At 36.6% G+C, this 20,177-nt stretch overlaps 1 protein-coding gene across 1 annotated transcript in view; it reads left to right on the top strand.

Annotated features, from left to right (window-relative positions):
• HOOK1 (hook microtubule tethering protein 1) overlaps positions 1-20,177 on the top strand; it is a 70,231-nt gene that overhangs the window by 19,296 nt on the left and 30,758 nt on the right. Inside the window, exons 6-9 of the mRNA XM_080801549.1 lie at positions 4,276-4,343; positions 5,701-5,763; positions 7,607-7,690; positions 16,098-16,264. Coding sequence (XP_080657675.1) covers positions 4,276-4,343; positions 5,701-5,763; positions 7,607-7,690; positions 16,098-16,264 — 382 coding nt within the window. The remainder of the gene's footprint in view (positions 1-4,275; positions 4,344-5,700; positions 5,764-7,606; positions 7,691-16,097; positions 16,265-20,177) is intronic.

The raw sequence follows: 20,177 nt of genomic DNA, 5'->3' as shown, positions 1-20,177 counted from the left end.
TGCTTATATCTTTTTGATTTAGTGTTTTGGTTTTCTTTGGGTAAATACCCAACAGTGGAATTACTAGATCAAATGGAATTTCTCTTTGTTTTTGAGAAACCTCCATACTGTCATCCACAGTGACTGCACCAATTTATATTCCTATCAATAGCACACGAGTGTTCCTTTTTCTCCATGTCCTCGCCAACGCTTGTTTCTTGTGTTTTTTATTTTAGCCATTCTGACTGTTGTGAGGTAGTATCTCATTGTGGTTTTGATTTACATTTCTGTGATGACTAGTGTTGTTAATCATCTTTTCATGTATCTGATGGCCATTTGTATTTATTTTCTGGAAAAGTGTTCAGGCCCTCTGCTCATTCTTTAATGAGAATGTTTGTACTTTTGGTGTTGAGTTTTAGTAGTTTTTTGTATATTTTGTATATTAACCCCTTATTGGATACATCACTTGCAAATATCTTCTCCTGTTTAGTAAGTTGCCTTTTCGTTTTGTTGATGGTTTCCTTTGCTATGAAAATGCTTTTATTTTTGTGTAGTCCCAGTAGTTTGTTTTTGCTTATGTTTCCCTTGGCTGAGGAGACATACCCATAAATATGTTGCTAGGTCCAAGAGATTACAGCCTATGTTTTCTGTTAGGAATTTTATGGCTTTAGGTCTCATCTTTAGGTCTTCGATCCATTTTGAGTTTATTTTTGTGTATGGTTTAAGAAAGGGGTCCAGTTTCATTATTTCACATGTAGCTGTCTAGTTTTCCCAGCATCACTTATTGAAGAAACTGTCTTTACTCCATTGTATATTCTTGCCTCCTTTGTCATAGGTTAATTGGCCACATAGGTGTGGGTTTATTTCTAGGCTCTGTATCCTTTTGCATTGATCTAGGTGTCTGTTGTTAAGCCAGTACCAGACTATTTTGATTACTACATCTTTGTAGTATGTCTTGAAATCTGGGATTCTGATACCTCCCGCCTTGTTCTTTCTCAAGATTGCTTTGGATATTCAAGGTTTCTTGTGATTCCATAGAGTTTTAGGGTTATTTGTTTTACTTCTGTGAAAAATGCTGTTGGTATTTTGATAGGGATTACAATGAATCTGTAGATGGCTTTGGGTATTATGGACATTTTAACAGTATTAATTCTTTCAGTCTGTGAGTATGGTATATCTTTCTATTGGTTTGTGTCATCTTCAATTTCTTTCATCAATTTCTTAAAGATTTCAGAATATGTCTTTCACTTCCTTGGTTAAATTTATTCCTAGGTATTTTATTTTGGTGCAGTTGTAAGTGGGATTTTCTTAATATCTGTTCCTGCTACTTCATTATTAGTATATAGAAACAAAACAGATTTCTATATATTAATTTTGTATCCTGCAACTTTACTGAATTTATTTATTAGTTCTGATAGTTTTTTGGTAGAATCATTAGTGTTTTCTATATATAGTAGCATGTCATCTGCAAATAGTAACAGTTTAACTTCTTTACCACTTTAGGTGCCTTTTATTTCCTTTCTTGTCTGCTTGTTGCAGTGAGGACTTCCAGTAGTATGTCAAATAAAAGTAGTGAGAATGGAAATCCTTATCTTGATATTGATCTTGAAGAAAAACTTTCAATGTTTTACCATTAAGCATGATGTTACCTGTGGGATTTTTAGGTATGTCCTTTCTTATGTTGTGATACGTTCTCTCTAAACCTACTTTGTTGAAGGTTTTTATCATGAGTGAATATTGTACTTTGTCAAATGATTTTCTGCATCTATTGAGATGATCACAAGGTTTTTATCCTTCCTCTTGTTGATATGATGTATCACATTGATTTGTGAATACTGAACCACCTTTGGGTCCCTGGAATAAAGCTCACTTAATCATGGTGAATGTTTCTTTTAATGTGTTATTGAATGTGGTTTGCTAATATTTTGTTGAGAATTTTTGCATCTGTGATCATCGGAGATATTGACCTCTAATTTTCTTTTTTTGTAGTGTCTCTGTCTGGTTTTGATATCAAGGTCATGCTGGCCTCATAGAATGAATTTGGAAGTTTTCCTCCTATTTTTTTTGGAATAGTTTGATAAGAATAGGTATTAACTACTCTTTAAATGTTTGGTAGAATTTACCGTGAAGCCAGCTGGTTTTGGATGTTTGTGTATTGGGAGTTATTTTTTTTTTTTAAATTACTGATTCAGTTTCATTACTTAGAATAGGTCTGTTTAAATTTTTTTATTTCTTCCTGATTCTGTTTTGAAAAATTGTATGTTTCTAGGAATTTATCCATTCATTTCTTTTTTTTTTTTTTTTAAGATTTTATTTATTTATTTGACAAACAGAGATCACAAGTAGGCAGAGAGGCAGGCAGAGAGAGAGGAGAAAGCAGGCTCTCCACAGAGCAGAGAGCCCGATGTGGGGCTCAATCCCAGGACCCTGGGATCATGACCTGAGCCGAAGGCAGAGGCTTGAACCCACTGAGCCACCCAGGCGCCCCTATCCATTCATTTCTTACAGGTTGTCTAATATGTTGGCATATAATTTTTCAAAATATTCTTTTGTAATTCTTTGTATTTCTGTGGTTGTCAGTTACTATTTCTCCTCCTTCATTTCTGATTTTTTAAAAATTTTTAAAAAGTTTTGTTTATTTATTAGAGAGAAAGAGAGTGAGAGAGAGCATGAGAGGGGAGAAGGTCAGAGGGAGAAGCAGACTCCCCATGGAGCTGGGAGCTGGATGTGGGACTCGATCCTGGGACTCTGGGACCATGACCTGAGCCGAAGGCAGTTGCTTAATCAACTGAGCCACCCAGGCGGCCCATTTCTGATTTTATTTATTTGAGATGACTCTGTTTTTCTTGATGAAACTGATTAAAGGCTTCTCAGTTTTATGTTTTTAAATAATCAGCTTATGGTTTCATTGATTATTTCTATGGTTTTTTAGTGTCATTTTTTTTCACTCTAATCTTTTTTATTTCCTTTCTTCAACTATCTTTGGCTTTTGTTTACTCTTCCTTTCCTAGTTTCTTTAGGTATACGGTTACGTTGCTTGAGACTTGTTTCTTGAGTGGGCCTGGTTCACTATGAACTTCCGTCTTAGAACTGCTTTTGCTGTATTCCAAAGATTTTGGACTGTTGTGTTTTGGTTACTGTTGTGTCTCCATGTATTTTTTTTTTTTTTTATTTCCTCTGATTTCTTTGTTAACCCATTGATAGTTGAATAGCATGTTGTTTAGCCTCCTTGTATGTGTGTTCTTTTCCTTCCTTTCTTTTTTTTTTTTTTTAACATACCTTTATACATTGTAGGGAGAATTGAGTTCAAAATGATTCCAAGGCATAGCAACAATCTCAGTTTTGGAAGAGTGAATTTGTTCGGCTGAGTAGTACCTGGTTTAACTTGGTGGGGAAAAAAATAATTTTTTTGAAGGTTTTAGCAGGCTTGAAACACTCCATTTTCCAGAAAATCCAGTTAAAGGAAACGATTGCATCTCTGTCCTTTCTCTACTTAATTCTTCCCCTTTCCCAACCACTCCCTACTTAGTGGTCAGGTGCATACCAGAATCTATCAGAATCTTTGTCCGGTTCTTGGCTTTACAAATAAAAGAAAGACAGAGAACTTTCAGAAGTTTTCCAGAAGAATTATAAAAACAATAAAAGCATTTGAAAATAGTAAGTTTTTTTTTTTTAATTTGGATTTCTTTGGAAATTGGTTTAGCTGGAAACATAATTGTAGTGGATTATGCAAATATATGAAATATGCAAAAATATGAAACTTTTTTTCTTATGGTTCCTCATTTCTTATTGGGACAGAATCAACTTACTGCCTGTGTGTGGTAAGGCGTAGATGAGGCTTGATGAATATTGAGCACGCGTTTAAGGAGGTTATATAAGTCCCTTCTTTAAAAGCCTTCCTGAAATGAACTAAGTGTAGGTAACTATAAAATGTAACTTTCTAGGCCGAAGATTTAGGAATTCACTTACTATGTATGGATTCATCCTGTAATACTGAATTTCTAACAACAGGGAGGAAATTGTCATAATTGTTTTAAGATTATAATTTTTTCTCTTTCTCTTCGTTATAAGAAAGTTAGAGGTTTCTTCTTTAGGAAAAATAAAATGTTTAAAAATACGAATATTTTCAGTTCTGATTATCTGATTTTAATGGACATATTTCTTGTGGAAAAATACTTCCATAAAGAAGTGTGTATAATAAATGAACTTTTATGCTGTTAATTGAATGACTAAAGTTCCATGGGTAAAGAGTAGATTTTTATCAGATTTGTTTGTTTGTTTGTTTTTGAATCACAGAACATATTCAAAATATAATGACACTGGAAGAATCTGTTCAACATGTGGTCATGACTGCTATTCAAGAGGTAAGTTTTTATTTTGTTTACATATATATGAAAATCCTTAACCAAATAACACGAAATTTTTCACATAAATCTTACGGATGTATGTTTTTCTATTTGTACAAACTTGCCCTTTGCAGCAGGTTTACTTATCTTAAGCTAGTGTGTCTTCCCTTCTTTTCTTTACCTAGGATATCTTAAAAAGACTTCAAGCCCAATTTTAGTATTTCTGTATTTTAAAAGATTATAATGTCAGGTTCCCTTAGATAACTTCACCTAAGCAGGATAAACAACCGCTAACCAGACAAGAATTTTTACTACTTCTTTTTTCCCTGCCAATGAGAACAGTCTTTCTCAAAATGGTAAAGCATGTGTGTAAATATATCTTGTGTTCATTTTCAGAACGTTAGTACTGTGAGCAAATATGGTGGGTGATATGTTTGGAAGCCAGGTAGCCTGGGTTCAAGGCAGTCCAGTTGTATAAAGTCATCCAGAATGATTCAGAGTTCACATGGTACATGTTGATTCTTAACATCAGCCTGAAGGACTGAGATGATGCGGAATGCAGAAGAAACCTAGGGATTAGGGAGGGAGCATAGTTTGGCAGGGGCATGGTTTGGAGGGAGACCTCTCACAGGAAGTTAGTTTGTGTGTTCTGAGTTTGCATTGTTGGCTTGAATTTAAAGCATCACAACCATAAATTTGCCTTTCAGGTGCAAAAATGTTACTTTTTATAGGCTCCTTTTTTCTCATATAATTGTAATTCCTACTTTATTTTTTTTTTTAGATTTTATTTATTTACTTGACAGAGATCACAAGTAGGCAGAGAGGCAGGCAGAGAGAGAGGGAAGCAGGCTCTGTGCTGAGCAGAGAGCCTGATGTGGGGCTCCATCCCAGGACCCTGGGACCATGACCTGAGCCGAAAGCAGAGGCTTTAACCCACTGAGGCACCCAGGTGCCCTGTAATTCCTACTTTAAAAATGACTTCTCAGATTAGGAATTTTACCATATCACTCATTTAAAGGCAGTATTTTAAAAGTGTTATTTTATGGAAGAATCTTTATTATTATTATTTTTCATCAATTTTATTTAGTAGTTCATCTTTTAGAACTTGGATTGTAATTTTTCAGTATATAGGTATTTTAAATATACTTCTGTATTTCAAGTACACTTTACTTCTGATGTTCTCACTGATGTAACAGTTGAACATTGTGTTATTTAGCTTAAGCCTCTAATAAAATTTTTATTTGAATAATATTCTAAGGTTCATTAAATTATGACAAAGGAAAACTAATTGTAAAACATCTTACTCTCAAGTAAGCCTATTTTTACTTCATAACATCTCTTTATTGTACTTAAGTTTACTATTTTAATTTCCTAGTTGATGAGTAAAGAAATACTGAGCTCTCCTACAAATGATGCTGTTGGAGAATTAGAGCAACAGGTGAGTATCTCAGTAATTGCGGAAAGTGTTGAAAACAGTCATACAGTTGCTTGGCTAATTAATATCATAAGGATTTCATTGGAGAACATTTACAAGAATATTTTTCTCCATGAAATTTAGGTTGTTTATTCTGTAATATCTCAGCTGAATATTATGCATTCCTTCATGACTGCAAGTAGTGTTGGGCTCCAGAATTTTTTATGCTCATGTTCAAAGAGTTGAGTGACATTGAACTTTTCTTCTGAAACTTGTAATACATATGTGGCTCATTCTAGATGGTTACACTGTTAATAGTAGACAATGTAAGAATTCTGCTGATTTCTAATTTATCTAATAAGTTAATATAATTTTTGTCTTGTTGAAGAAACAGCTCGAAGACCTGTGCTCAGGGCTCTTTTCCCTGGTTCTATGACATGCCTGTCTCACCTGGGCAAAAAGGCACTCTCCTCTGATATGTAACCCAACCTGGGTTGTAGGGGAAAAGGTATAATGACAGGCAAATGCATCTAGTGCTATTTCTGTTATATTTTTGAACATCTGTTTTTCATGAGTATTACCTCTCTCTCATGAAATATTTCAAAACTTTTTCTATGAAATTTTTACTTGAATTTAAACATACTGTGTTTTTTCTAAATTTTTTGTGATGAAATTAAACAATAACCTCTAATATGCTGTGGTTTAAATATTTCATAAGGAGTGCTCTGTGAAAGGGGAGGAGGTTAGCACTTCCTTTGACAAGAGTGGAAGAGGCCCTTGGGCCTGATAGCACACAACATAGTTAAGGCACTGCCACCTATTTCATGGCATCTGAACATCGTTTCATTGTTGTTATTGAATCATTATGTTGTGTTCTTGAAACTAATATGATACTGTATGTTAATGATATTTCAGTTTTTAAAAAATGCACATTGAACCAAAAAATTTTTTTTCATAAAGATTTACATAAAATTTTATTTCTGTGGGACTATAGCCTTAAACATTAATGAGACTGTGTGAATATTATTGACAGAAAAACAACGTTGAGACTTACTTGTTAATAGGTGAATTTTTAAAAAGTTTTTAATGTAAAGTCCAGTTAGTTAACATACTGTGTAATATTGGTCTCAGGTGTACAGTATAGTGATTCAGCAGTTCCATATACCACCCGGTGCTCATCATGACAGTGCCCTCCTTATTCCCCGTGGCCTGTTTCACCCATCCCCCAGCCCATTTCCCTTCTGGTAACCATCAGATTGTTCTCTATAGTTAACTTATAAAATTCAAAGAACAAATAATCCAATTAAAAAATAAGCAGAAGACATGAATAGACATTTTTCCAAAGAAGACATGCAGATGCCCAGCAGACACATGAGAAGATGCTCCACATCACTGATCATCAGAAATGCAAATCAAAACTATAAAGAATGTCTTCTTTACTGCTACATCCATGCAGTTGAGCACTGTTGAGAAAAGCACAGCCATGTGTTTGAATTGGGGTCATATAAATGCATGATTTCCATCCACAGTTAGGCCCTTCACCATTGTTCTGTACTAATCAACACCTTCTCCCATTGCCCAAACAGCTATTTCACACAGCTGTCTATTTGCATAAGGCCACTACTACCTTAAAATCTTCCTGCCTACCCTGAGTAGTCAATTATTTATTGAGTGTCCACTATGTGCCAGAGACACTGTGCTCAGTCCTTTTCCTATATTGTGTAATTGGCTTGGTAACCCTAGAAAGTTTCAAATGGAGACTTGTTAATGCATTTTCGTAACCACGTTTAATATAGTGTATATATGTCTGTTTTTCAATTTGTGTCAAAACATGACTTATTAAGAATCAGTACATTTTGTGTTTCAGCTTAAAAGGGCATTGGAAGAACTTCAAGAAGCACTAGCAGAAAAAGAAGAACTGAGGCAAAGATGCCAAGAACTAGATATGCAGGTGCGGAAAAGAACCAGTCTGAGAAAAAGTCCTCCTTACAAAGGTTTTATTGTAAATATTCACTGGTAAAGTGTTTTGAGGTTGGGTTTCATTTCATGGAAGGCAAATTTAAAGTATTTGTTACAGGCTTGAATATTCAAGTATGAATTTTGTAATCATTTTTCTCTAAGAGTTGAAAATTGGTAACTTTACTCCTTTGAGAAAATCATTTTAATTGTAGAATTTCAGGTATTTAGATGGTCCTTTAGGTTCTTTCATAAAAAGAAGAAATTAAAATATCAACTGCAGACAGTGTGAATATATAAGTAAGGTCATTTATGGAAGTATTTAAAAGTGCTTGCCCCTCCCCCCCATAAATGCGAGTGCCAAGTAAGTTTTGCTAACATGCGTGTATCTGAACACGTGTATATAATTCTTGAGTTCATGTGCACGTACGTGTTGGCAAAATAAACTTACTATGAGAGACAGTAGTTAGTAGTGGGGTAGATTGTCAAACCAGCCCACTTAGACCAGGCCGTGCTACTAGCTGATTGTGTCCTCTCAGGCAAATTACTTAATTTCTTTATAGTTTAGTTTTTTCTTTTGAGAAATGATATGATAATAGTATATATCTCCAGAGTGATTATGAGGATTAAATGAGTTAATATGTCAAGCACTCAGAGCAGGACCTGACACACATAAGTGCTATGTGTGTTTGCATATATTGTTATATGAAAATGCATATGCAAAAGTTATGCAGTAATTCTTGAAAAATTATGCAAAAGGGTAGATGTACCATCATAATATGCTGTATGTAAATTGCATGTTTTTGTTCAAATAATGAGTTACATAAATAATTTACTCTCTGCAAAGTATGAAGACGAGGAACAAGGGTTGTAGTAGTATTATCCTTGCTTGATGAGATAAATATCTGTAATGATAGGGCTGAGTAATTCTAATCCTTAAGGGCTTGCAAATAAGGAGAAGAGAAGGGACGCGGGTCAAAGTGATTCAGCTATTTAAGTCAGTGACAGCGCTGGAATCCTGGTTTTTTCAACCTTAACTTTAAAAAAAATCAGTCCTGTGTTTGAACAAAGCTAATATTTAAGATTTTATTTATTTTTGAGGGAGAAAGCATGAGTAGGGGAAGGGGCAGAGGGAGGAGGAGAGAATCTCAGACTCCTCACAGAGCAACATGGGGCTCGATCTCACCACCTTTATTCCTAGCCCATAAGGGAGTGGGGGGTCCACAGAAATCTTGATAATTCTCACTGCAGTCTACCCAATCAGGAAGGAAGCCACCCTTTGCTTCTTTCAGTTTTCTTTCACTGGACTGAGGAGGAGTGACTAAGAGCCTAGGGGACCGGACTCCCTTTTTTTTTTTTTTAAGATTTTATTTATTGACACAGAAAGAGATCACAAGCAGGGAGAGTGGCAGGCAAGGGAGAGGGAGAAGCATGCTCTCTGCTGAGCAGGGAGCCTGATGTGGGGCTCGATCCCAGGACCCCAGGATCATGACCTGAACCGAAGACAGATGCTTAACCGACTGAGCCATCCAGGCTGACTCCTGATAAAAACAAAGGCTGTAGAGCTACATACTGCATTGGGGGAATGGTCTGAGGCCTAAAGAAATGCCTTCCTGGGAATGAGATACACTTTTCACACCCTGGTAAAAGGTAATTAAACCTCAGACATGAGAGCATAGCCCAGGTGTTACAAAAAAGCACTGCCTTTCGCCTGAGCTCACCCACCTCCTTCCCTAACCATTCACAAGGCTGTAGAATGGTGTGGAGGGAAAACCGTTTCAACGATAACTTAGAAGGGAAGATGTACTGGAACTTTGGTACAGTAGAGAGGGTGTCCAGGAAGTCTTCAACTACACTGAAAATATAAGGTGTCTTAACTGCCAGTGAAGCATGATTTAGATGAAAAGAATAAAAATATGGCACTGGTGCAAACATTTCAGGTTAAAGAGCATGTAAAAGACTTTAGCCAAGCTTAGAAAATAAGCTTTGCTTCATGTCGTATAACAATTTCATAGGAACACATCAGTAAAATAGACTAGGTGGTAGAACAACAAAGTGAGGTTTAAAAGGAAGTTGTAGATCTGTAGAAACAAATCAGTGAATAATGTTTAACACCAGGCTTTATCCTAGGTAAGATATTGAACTTCAAGAATAAAGGAAAAAAAGTACCTAGTCACTCGGATTGATAAGGCACATTGCCCACGAAGACAAAATCAGGCTCCCCTACGACTTGAATGCCAGAATATGGAAGCACGGTATCTGCAGAGTGCCTAGTCAGGGAAGCAGCCCTGCACCCAGACAGAGTTCAAATGCAGACTCACGAGCCCTTTTTGGAGAAACTACTTGTTGACGCAGTTCAGCTAGCACACGTTTTAACCGAAATAAAGAATGCAAAAGTGGAGATTTTCTGTGGTGAAAGATCTGGTGAAGATTGAATCCTTTTAAAGACAGAACTGTGTTGGTTCTGTGCAAATTACAGTTTTAAGTATTGGGACAAGGGAAATTCTGATTCAGGAAATGAGGAGGTAGGCCCCATAATATGTACTTTAAAAAAAGAGAGCGAAATCTCCATGTGACATTTTGATGTGAAGTTTTGAGAAACTCTGATTTGGCCATCTGGTTCTGTTCCAGTAGGGATTATTATGGGGCCTCAGGCAAGTTCTAATGTGTTTGCCGGTGGCTTTTATTCTGCCTTTCCCGGCCTTTCTTCCTACCACCTGGCAGCGATAGGAGGCAATCCTTCACTTACTGCCGGAGCAGTGGCCGGTCATTCTTGCTCATGATGTGTTAGAGAAAACATAGTCCTGCCCACCATTGTACAAGATAAGTTCTGTCCAAGGTGGTGGTTCAGATTCTAATGGGATAAAGGGGAGCTCTAGCTATAGAATTTTATATCTCATTCTTAACTATGCAGATGGTATATAAGAATTAAGTTAAATCTGGGTGATATAAGAAAATGAGACTTTTTTTTTAAACTTTTAGAATGTTTCTATCCCTTAAATAACTCAGAAAGAGAGAGAGGGTGAGAGATGGCAAAAAAAGGAGAGAAACAAAGAAATAGAAAAAAATAAAACAGGGAGGGATAAAGGCGAGTACACTATGACCTAAAGAAAGTATAACCATGGGAGCTTGTTAAAGGAGATGTCTAGAACCCCCTACTGGACATTCTAAGGCATAGACGGGATGGTGTGGCACAAGGAATTTGCATGTTTACTACCCCTTCCTTCAGTCTGTGGTTAAAGGTAGCTCTGAACACGCATTGTAAAACATGAATCAGGTTGATTATACAACACCAGGTGTTGAAAACTAAATTTGCCCTTGTTTCTCTGCCTTCTTTAGAGGGTTCTGACCCATTTTGGAAGACTGAGGGTATTGTTTTTCTTCAGTTGACCTTTTTATGACAGTCTCTTCCCTCCAGCTAGAATGAGCTACTCTTCTCTTTGTGTCCCACCCCCACCTTATGGTATGCTCCCATCAAAGCACCTTGAACATTTTCTGTTGCATAATTATTTACATTTCTACCGTAAAGATGCGGAGGGTTCACACTCTTCATTCTTTTGTGTATCTCAGTCATTTAGGATTGTACATGTTAAGTAATAGTCACTAAACTGCTTGCATGGCAAGGATGGATGCATGCCTTAAATTTAGGAAGAGAAGCTTCTTTCTCCTGCAGTCTATCTGGGGACAGTTTTCCAACTGTGTGGCTCATTTGTGTGGCTCATTTGGAGGACAGTGTCTGTAACCTGCCTATACTGTATTTAAAGACAGGATACTCATTCTTCTCAAGCGCACATGGAACTTTCTCCAGAAGACCACATACTGGGTTACAAATCAGGGCTCAACTAATACCAAAAGACTGAGATTATTCCCTGCATGTACTCAGACCACAATGCTTTGAAACTGGAACTCAACCACAAGAAAAATTTCAGAAGGAATTCAAACACTTAGAAGCTGAAGACCACTCTCCTCTTTTTTTTTTGTTTTTTTGAAAGATTTTGTTTATTATTTGACAGATCACAAGTAGGTAGAGAGGCAGGCAGAGAGAGGGGGGGAAGCAGGCTCCCCACCGAGCAGAGAGCCCGATGTGGGGCTCAATCCCAGGACCCTGAGATAATGACCTAAGCTGAAGGCAGAGGCTTAACTCACTGAGCCACCCAGGCACGCCAAGACCACCCTGCTTAAGAATGTTTGGATCAACCAGGAAATCAAAGAAGAACATAAACAATTCATGGAAACCAACGAGAATGAAGACACATTAGTCCAAAACCTATGGCATATGGCGAAGGCAATCCTAAGGGGGAAATACATAGCCATCCAAGCCTCCCTCAAAAAAATTGAAAAATCCAGAATGCACAAGGTCCCTTTACACCTTAAAGAACTGGAAAACCAACCACAAATTAAGCCAACCCCACACATAAGAAGGGAAATAATCGAGATTAGAGCAGAGATCTTGAGATAGAAACTAGAGATACAGTAGAACACATCAACAAAACTAGAAGCCGGTTTTTGAAAGAATCAATAAGCTCAATAAACCACTGGTCAAACTAATCCAAAAGAAAAGAGAGAAGACCCAAGTTAATAAAATTGTGAATGAAAGGGGAGAGATCACGACTAATGCCAAGGAAGTAGAAACAATCATCAGAAATTATTATCAACAGTTATATGCCTGTAAGTTAAGCATCCTAGAAGAGATGGATGCATGCCTGGAAACCTATGCACATCTAAGACTGAATCAGGAAGAAATTGACAACCTGAATAGACCAATATCTAGTAATGAGATTGAAGCAGTTATCAGAAACCTCCCAAAAGACAAGAGCCCTGGACCTGATGAATTCCCTGGGGAATTCTACCAAACATTCAAAGAGGAAATAATACCTATTCTCCTGAAGCTGTTTCAAAAAAATAGAAACAGAAGGAAAGCTTCCAGGCTCTTTCTATGAAGCCAGCTTATCCTGATTCCCAAACCAGGCAAAGACTCCACCAAAAAGGAGAATTTCAGACTAATATCCCTGATGAATATGGATGCCAAGATTCTCAACAAGATCCTAGCTAGTAGGATCCAACAGCACATTAAAAAGATGATCCAGCATGACCAGGTGGGATTTATCCCTGGGATGCAAGAGTGGTTCAACATTCGCAAATCAGCGCCAGGGGATGCTGCCCTCAATGGGATAGAACAAATCAGTAAGAGAAGAGAGAAGAACCACATGGTCCTCTCAATTGATGCAGAAAAAGCATTTGACCAGCTACAGCATCCGTTCCTGATTCAAACACTTCAAAGTATAGGGATAGAGGGAACATTCCTCAACTTCATAAAATCTATCTATGAAAAAAACCCACAGCGAATATCAAGCTCAATGGGCAAAAGCTGGCAGCCTTCCCTTTGAGATCAGGAACACAACAAGGATACCCACTCTCACCACTCTTATTCAACATAGTACTACTAGAAGTCCTAGCAACAGCACTCAGACAACAAAAAGAAAGAAAAGATATTCAAATTAGCAAAGAAGAATTCAAACTCTCTCTCCACAGATGACGTGATACTTTATATGGAAAACCCAAATCACCCCACTCTGAATCTACTAGAACTCATACAGCAGTTCAGTAATGTGGCAGGATACAAAATCAATGTGCAGAAATCAGTTTTCTCATACACTAACAATGAAAATATAGAAAGGGAAATTAGAGAATCGATTCCATTTACTATAGCACCAAGAACTATAAGATACCTGGGAATCAAGCTAACCTAAGAGGTAAAGGATCTGTACTCAAGGAACTACAGAACACTCATGAAAGAAATTGAAAAAGACACAAAAAGATGGAAGAGCATTCCATGCTCATGGATCAGAAGAATAAACATTGTTAAAATGTCTATACTGCCTAGAGCAATCTATACTTTCAGTGCCATCCCGATCAAAATTGCACCGGCATTTTTCAAAGCGCTGGAACAAACAATCCTAAAATTTGTATGGAACCAGAAGAGACCCCAGATAGCTAAGGAAATGTTGAAAAGGGGGGGCATCACATTGCCTGATTTCAAGCTTTACTACTGAACTGTGATCACCAAGATAGCATGGTACTGGCATAAAAACAGACAAATAGACCAGGAGAATAGAGTAGAGAGCCCAGATACGGACTCTCAACTCTGTGGTCAAATAATCTTTGATAAAGCAGGAAAAAATATACAGTGGAAAAAAGACAGTCTCTTCAACAAATGGTGCTGGGAAAATTGGACAGCTATGTGTAGAGGAATGAAACTGGACCATTCTCTTACACCATCCATGAAGATAAACTCTAAAAGGATGAAAGGCCTCAATGTGAGACAGGGATCCATCAAAGTTCTAGAGGAGAACATAAGCGGTAACCTCTTCGACATCAGCCACAGCAACTCCTTTCAAGACATATCTCCAAAGACAAAGGAAGCAAAAGCAAAAATGAACTTTTAGGACTTCATCAAGATCAAAAGCTTCTGCACAGCAAAGGAAAAAAGTCAACAAAACAAAGAGGCAACCCATGGAATGGGAGAAGATATTCGCAAATGACACTACAAAGGGCTGATATCCAAGATCTATAAAGAACTCCTCAAACTCAACACACACAAAACAGATAATCATGTCAAAAAATGGGCAGAAGACATGAACAGACACTTCTCCAAAGGAGACATACAAATGGCTAACAGACACGTGAAAAAATGTTGATCATCATCAGCCATCAGGGAGATTCAAATCAAAACCACATTGAGATACCACCTTACACTAATTAGAATGGCCAAAATTAACGAGACAGTAAACAGCAAGTGTTGGCGTGGATGTGGGAAAAGGGGAACCCTCTTATATTGTTGGTGGGAATGCAAGTTGGTGCAGCTACTTTGGAAAACATTGTGGAGATTCCTTAAGATACTAAAAATTGAGCTACCCTATGACCCTGCAATTGCATTGCTGGATATTTACCCCAAAGATACAGATGTAGTAAACAGAAGGGCTGTGTCTACCCCAATGTTCATAACAGCAATGGTCACAGTCACCAAACTGTGGAAAGAGCCAGGATGCCCATCAGTGGACAAATGGATAAAGAAGATATGGTCTGTATATACAATGGAGTATTATGCCTCCATCAGAAAGGGTGAATACCCAACTTTTGTATCAACATGGATGGGACTGGAAGAGATTATGCTGAGTGAAATAAGTCAGGCAGAGAGAGTCAATTATCATATGCTTTCACTTGTGGAGCTAAGGACTAACACGGAAGACACTGGGAGATGGAGAAGAGAAGTAGAAGTGAGTTGGGGAAAATCGGACAGGGAGACAAACCATGAGGGACTGTGGACTCTGAGAAACAAACTGACGATTTTGGAGGGGAGGGGGGTGGGGGTTGGGTGAGCCTGGTGCTGGGTATTATGGTGGGCACGTATTGCATGGAGCACTGGGTGTGGTGCATAAACAATGAATTTTGAAACACTGAAAAAAGCATAAAATTAAATTAAAAAAAATAAAGGCACTCACTTGACTTTAATTTCCTATTACCAGTTGTCTGTGTCAGTATATAGTTTCATTCACATAACTGGGTTGATTTAATTATACCTATTGAAAAGAAAATAATCACAAGACTATGTAGTAATATGTTGAAAGTCATAAGAGGTCAAAGATTCAATTTTTTCAAACAGATCTTAATAAAATCATATATAAACTGGTCTTCTAAGGGTTACAGCATACCTATAAATTTTTAAAGACATTTTTAAATGGAAAAGAAAAAGGAGTTGCATAAAAATGTAAGTAAAATAACAACTTATCAGGTACTGATATTGATGTGGTTCTAAAATTACATATTTTTGTCCATTTTAAAATGTAAGCAAACAGTCTTAATATGCAAATGGCTTTAATTCAGCTTTTTGTTATTGATTCATTAATGAAATAATGTGCTTGTCCCTGAAGGCATGATATGTAACTGATAATTTTCTACTATGAACCTAAACTAACTGTGCATAAACGTGTGTGTATTTAGGAGGTAACAACATCCTAATAGCAAATTTATAACTAAAAGGGGAACACATTAATTTTTTGAAGTTTATCGGTACATAATTTTAGAGACTTAGAATGATATTCTTCCCAAAACTAGGCAAGCACATAATTTTGAAAATAGTCTCCTTATATGAATTAACTCTGTTTTCTCTGTATTAGTTAATAAATTAATATATTAATAAAGTAATAAAAATCAAATTATTTTGATTTTTTTTTTTTGTTTGACTCAAACCTCTTATACCCAGAATTCCAGATTTGGAAGGGTCCTTAAAAATTATCTAGTCTGATTGACCAAACTAATTTAATGGCTTAGTCGCAATTATAATGTGAACTCTGGACTCTAAGGTTTTTTGGTATTGATTCTTCTGTTTATTTATTTTTTAGGTGACTGCACTTCAAGATGAAAAGAATTCATTAGTTTCTGAGAATGAGATGATAAATGAAAAGCTTGACCAGTTGGATGGCTCTTTTGATGATCCAAATACAATGGTTGCAAAAAAGTATTTTCATGCACAGTTACAGCTAGAACAATTACAGGAAGAAAACTTCAGGTAGCATTTTTAGTAAAAATCCTTCCACAGAGTTCTGTTAAACTAGAGCTGTAAAATCCTATCAACAACTACTTATTAAGCATTTTACAGTATGCTGTAGCATCCTGGAGATTTATAGCATGCTTAGGACACTAATCCAGCTCTGAAAACACCTAATGGTACAGGTGGTTCCTGCCTTCACAAGACTTGAAAGCTAGGTAGGCAAGTGGGATATGTCTATAAAATCAAAACAATTCAAAATAACTTCTAATAAGGGCCAAATGAAGGCCATGTGCAAGTGCAATAGAAGTTAAAGAGAGTGACTGCTGAGGCCTGGGGAGAATGGGGCATTTCTTCTGGAGGAGAAGGAACCTGATAATAAATGGAAAAAACGGAAATCTTAAGCTAAAAAGATGCTTTCTCTTTTAACTTTTATGTTTCTTCTTTGGGAAAAAAAAATAATAAGGTGTTATACATCTTGTCTTTAATAAACATTGTCTCTTGTGTGCTTGCTGCTGAGCCTGGAGCTGTAAGGCCTTGAGAGTAGGCACTCTAATTGTACTCTATGACTTTTTGTTCCTTTTTTTTATTATAATATCAAACTTAAACACAAAAACAGTTGCAAGAATAGTGCAAAGAACTCCTTTATTCCTTTTACTCAGATTCCACAGTTGTTTTGCATTTTTTCCCCATTCGCTTTAGCTATCACTCTACATGTTCTTATGGATTTGCGTATTTTTTTCTGAACCACTTGAGAATAAGTTGGAGCCATGCACCTTTACCCCTATGTGCTTTGGCATGTATTTCCTAAAACAAAAAGAACTCCCTTTTACACCATAGTATAGTGATTAAAATTAGGGAATCTGTCATTGATATAATATTATTATCTAATCCACAGATCATATTCAAATTCCATTAGTTGTCTCACTGTCCTTTATGACTATTTTTTTTTTCCTGGTCAGAATCCAATCCAGGATCATGCACTGCATTTATTAATGGATTCTTACTTAATAATCTATAAATCCGTAGCTATCAACATTAATTTAATGGTGAAATTGTCCCAGATTCGACCACTGGGAACCCTTTGGAGTTGGCCCCTGTGGCCTTTGAACCAGTTACTGTCCTTTGAGCACTTTCTTACTTTCGGGTGCAACAAAATATTCTAGACTTATCTCTTCCTTTCCCCACCCTGCAGTCAGCCATTTCTTTAAGGATCTCTAATTCCTTTTATGGACAGTGTTACTTAGAAACAAAGATTTAGTGTTCCACATGAGTTTTTCTGTCATCGCTTGTAGGCCCCTTTAGTGTACAGAGCTAAGAAGTATGCTTGCCTGTGTTCACATTTACACCTGCTTGTGTTCATATGCTTATATGTACCTATGTCTGCATTGGTTTTTATGTCTCTTACTGTGAACAGTGAGCTCATTTTGAAATCTTTCATTTCAGTTCTGTGTTTTCGTGATTCATTCTGATCTCCATTTCATACTGGAAACCCCTTCTCCAGTGATGAGAAACCTGGCTCCCATTTTCCTCAATATATTTACTCATATACTCAATCCCAAAACACAAAGAAAGTAATTTAAGAATTGCTAACCTTACCTTTGTCTTAAGCAAACTATTAATAAGACTTCAGTATGTTTACAGTTCTTTTGCAAGGTAAGATTTACGTATTAGAGATGAAAGTTCCTTTATGCCTTTTCCCAGTCAACACCTACCTCCCAGAGGCTAAGCACTCTTGTGATTATTTTTTACCATAGATGAGTTTTCTCTGGTCTAGAATGTTACATTAACTGAATCATGCAGTATGAACTGCTTGGTGACCGACTTCCATTGCTCAGCATGTTTGTGAGCCTTCATCTGTATTTTGATTGTATCTGTAATTCATTATTTTTTATGGCTGAGTTGTATTCAAATATTTGGAATTATTCCATATTATACACACTTTTATTTTTATTTATTTTTTTTAAAGATTTTATTTATTTATCTGACAGAGAGAGATCACAAGTAGGCAGAGAGGCAGGCAGGTTGGGGGCAAAGCAGACTCCCTGCTGAGCAGAGAGCCCAATGCAGGGCTCGATCCCAGGACCCTGAGACCTTGACCTGAGCCGAAGGCAGAGGCTTAACCCACTGAGCCACCCAGGCGCCCCTATACACACTTTTAGTTACCCATTTTCCTTTAGATGATGGGCATTTGGGTTTCCAGGTTTTAAGTAAAACTAGTCTGAACATTGTAATACAAGATTTTTTGTAGACATATTTTTTTCTTATTTCTCATTGGTAAATATATAGTGGTATTGCAGAGTTATATAGTAGTTCCGTGTTTAATTTAAAAGACACTGCCTATGACACAGTGGTCATAACATTTTATCCTTCCATGAGCAGAGTCTGCTCTCGTTCTGCCTGCATAGCATAATTCTTATCTTTTTAACTAAATAGTTTAGGAAGAGTGTAGTAGTATCTCCTTAGAGCTTTAATTGGCATTTTCCTGATAACCAGCAATGTGATAAGCCCCTGTTCATGTGCTTACTAGAAATGTATCTTATGGGGCGCCTGGGTGGCTCAGTGAGTTAAAGCCTCTGCCTTTGGTTCAGGTCATGATCCCCGGGTCTTAGGATCCAGCCCCGCATTGGGCTCTCTGCTCAGCAGGGAGCCTGCTTCCCCCCCCCACACACTCTCTGCCTGCCTCTTTGCCTACTTGTGATCTCTGTCTGTCAAATAAATAAATAAATATATATAAAATATATATATATATTTTAAAAAAAATATATATATATATATAACTTGGTGAGTTGTCTGTTCATACTGTTGATCTGTTTTTAAATTGGGTTATTTGTCAATATCAATTAGTTGTAGGAATTTTTAAAAATCTGGATGCAAGTCCTTTGCCAAATATGTGTGTAGTAATATTTTTTTTTCAGTTATTCTGTGGCTTGCCTTTGCATTTTTTAAATGGTGTCTTTCAATGAGTAGAAGTTCTTAGATGAAGTCTACTTTATCGATTTTTTTTTTAAAGATTTTATTTATTTATTTGACAGACAGAGATCACAAGTAGGCAGAGAGGCAGGCAGAGAGTATGTGGGGGGGAAGCAGGCTCCCTGCTGAGCAGAGAGCCCAATGCGGGGCTCGATCCCAGGACCCTGGGATCATGACCTGAGCTGAAGGCAGAGGCTTTAACCCACTGAGCCACCCAGGCGCCCCTATCTATATTTTTAATATTAGTGTTTTTGTGTACTGCCCAAGAAATCTTTGTCTACTTCTGTGCCATGAAGATACTTTTCTACTGTTGTCTTCCAGAACTTCACAGTGTTGTCTTTTACATGTGAGTCTATGGTGTTGTCTTTTACATGTAAGTCTATGGTCCATCTTGAATTGATTTTTTTTTTATAAAAATAGTGTACAGTCAAGCTTTATTTTTATTTTCCATGTGGGTATTTAGTTGTTACAGTATCATCATTCGAAAGAATTTTAGTTTTACTCCACATTGCTTTGTACCTTTGTGAAAAATGATATAACCATAAAATTTGGGTCATTTTCTGGACTTTTTAATTCTTTTCCCTTTATCTGTTTGTCTTTATACCTATATGGTATGGTCTTGATTACTTTAGTTCTAGAATAAGCTTAAAATCAGGTAGTATAAGTATTCCAACTTTGTTCTTTCTTTTCAAAATTTGTTTTGGCTATTCCAAGTCTTCTGCATTTTCATTTAAAATTGAGAGCTAGTCAGTTTCTATTTAAAAAACCTTTTGTGATTATGATTTAGGTTGTATAAAATTGATAACTATGTTGAGAATTTCTATGAATATGGTATCTTCATTTATTTAAATCTTTAATTTGTCTCAGCAGTGTTGTGTTGTTTCCAGTGGAGAAGTCTTGTATGTGATTTATTAAATTTATTCCCAAGTAGATGCTATTACATATGCAATTAAAGTTATTC

Source organism: Martes martes (assembly GCF_963455335.1).
Source record: "Martes martes genome assembly, chromosome: 4".
In the NCBI taxonomy this organism is placed as follows: Eukaryota; Metazoa; Chordata; class Mammalia; order Carnivora; family Mustelidae; genus Martes; species Martes martes.
This window is presented reverse-complemented; position numbering and strand designations above follow the sequence as displayed.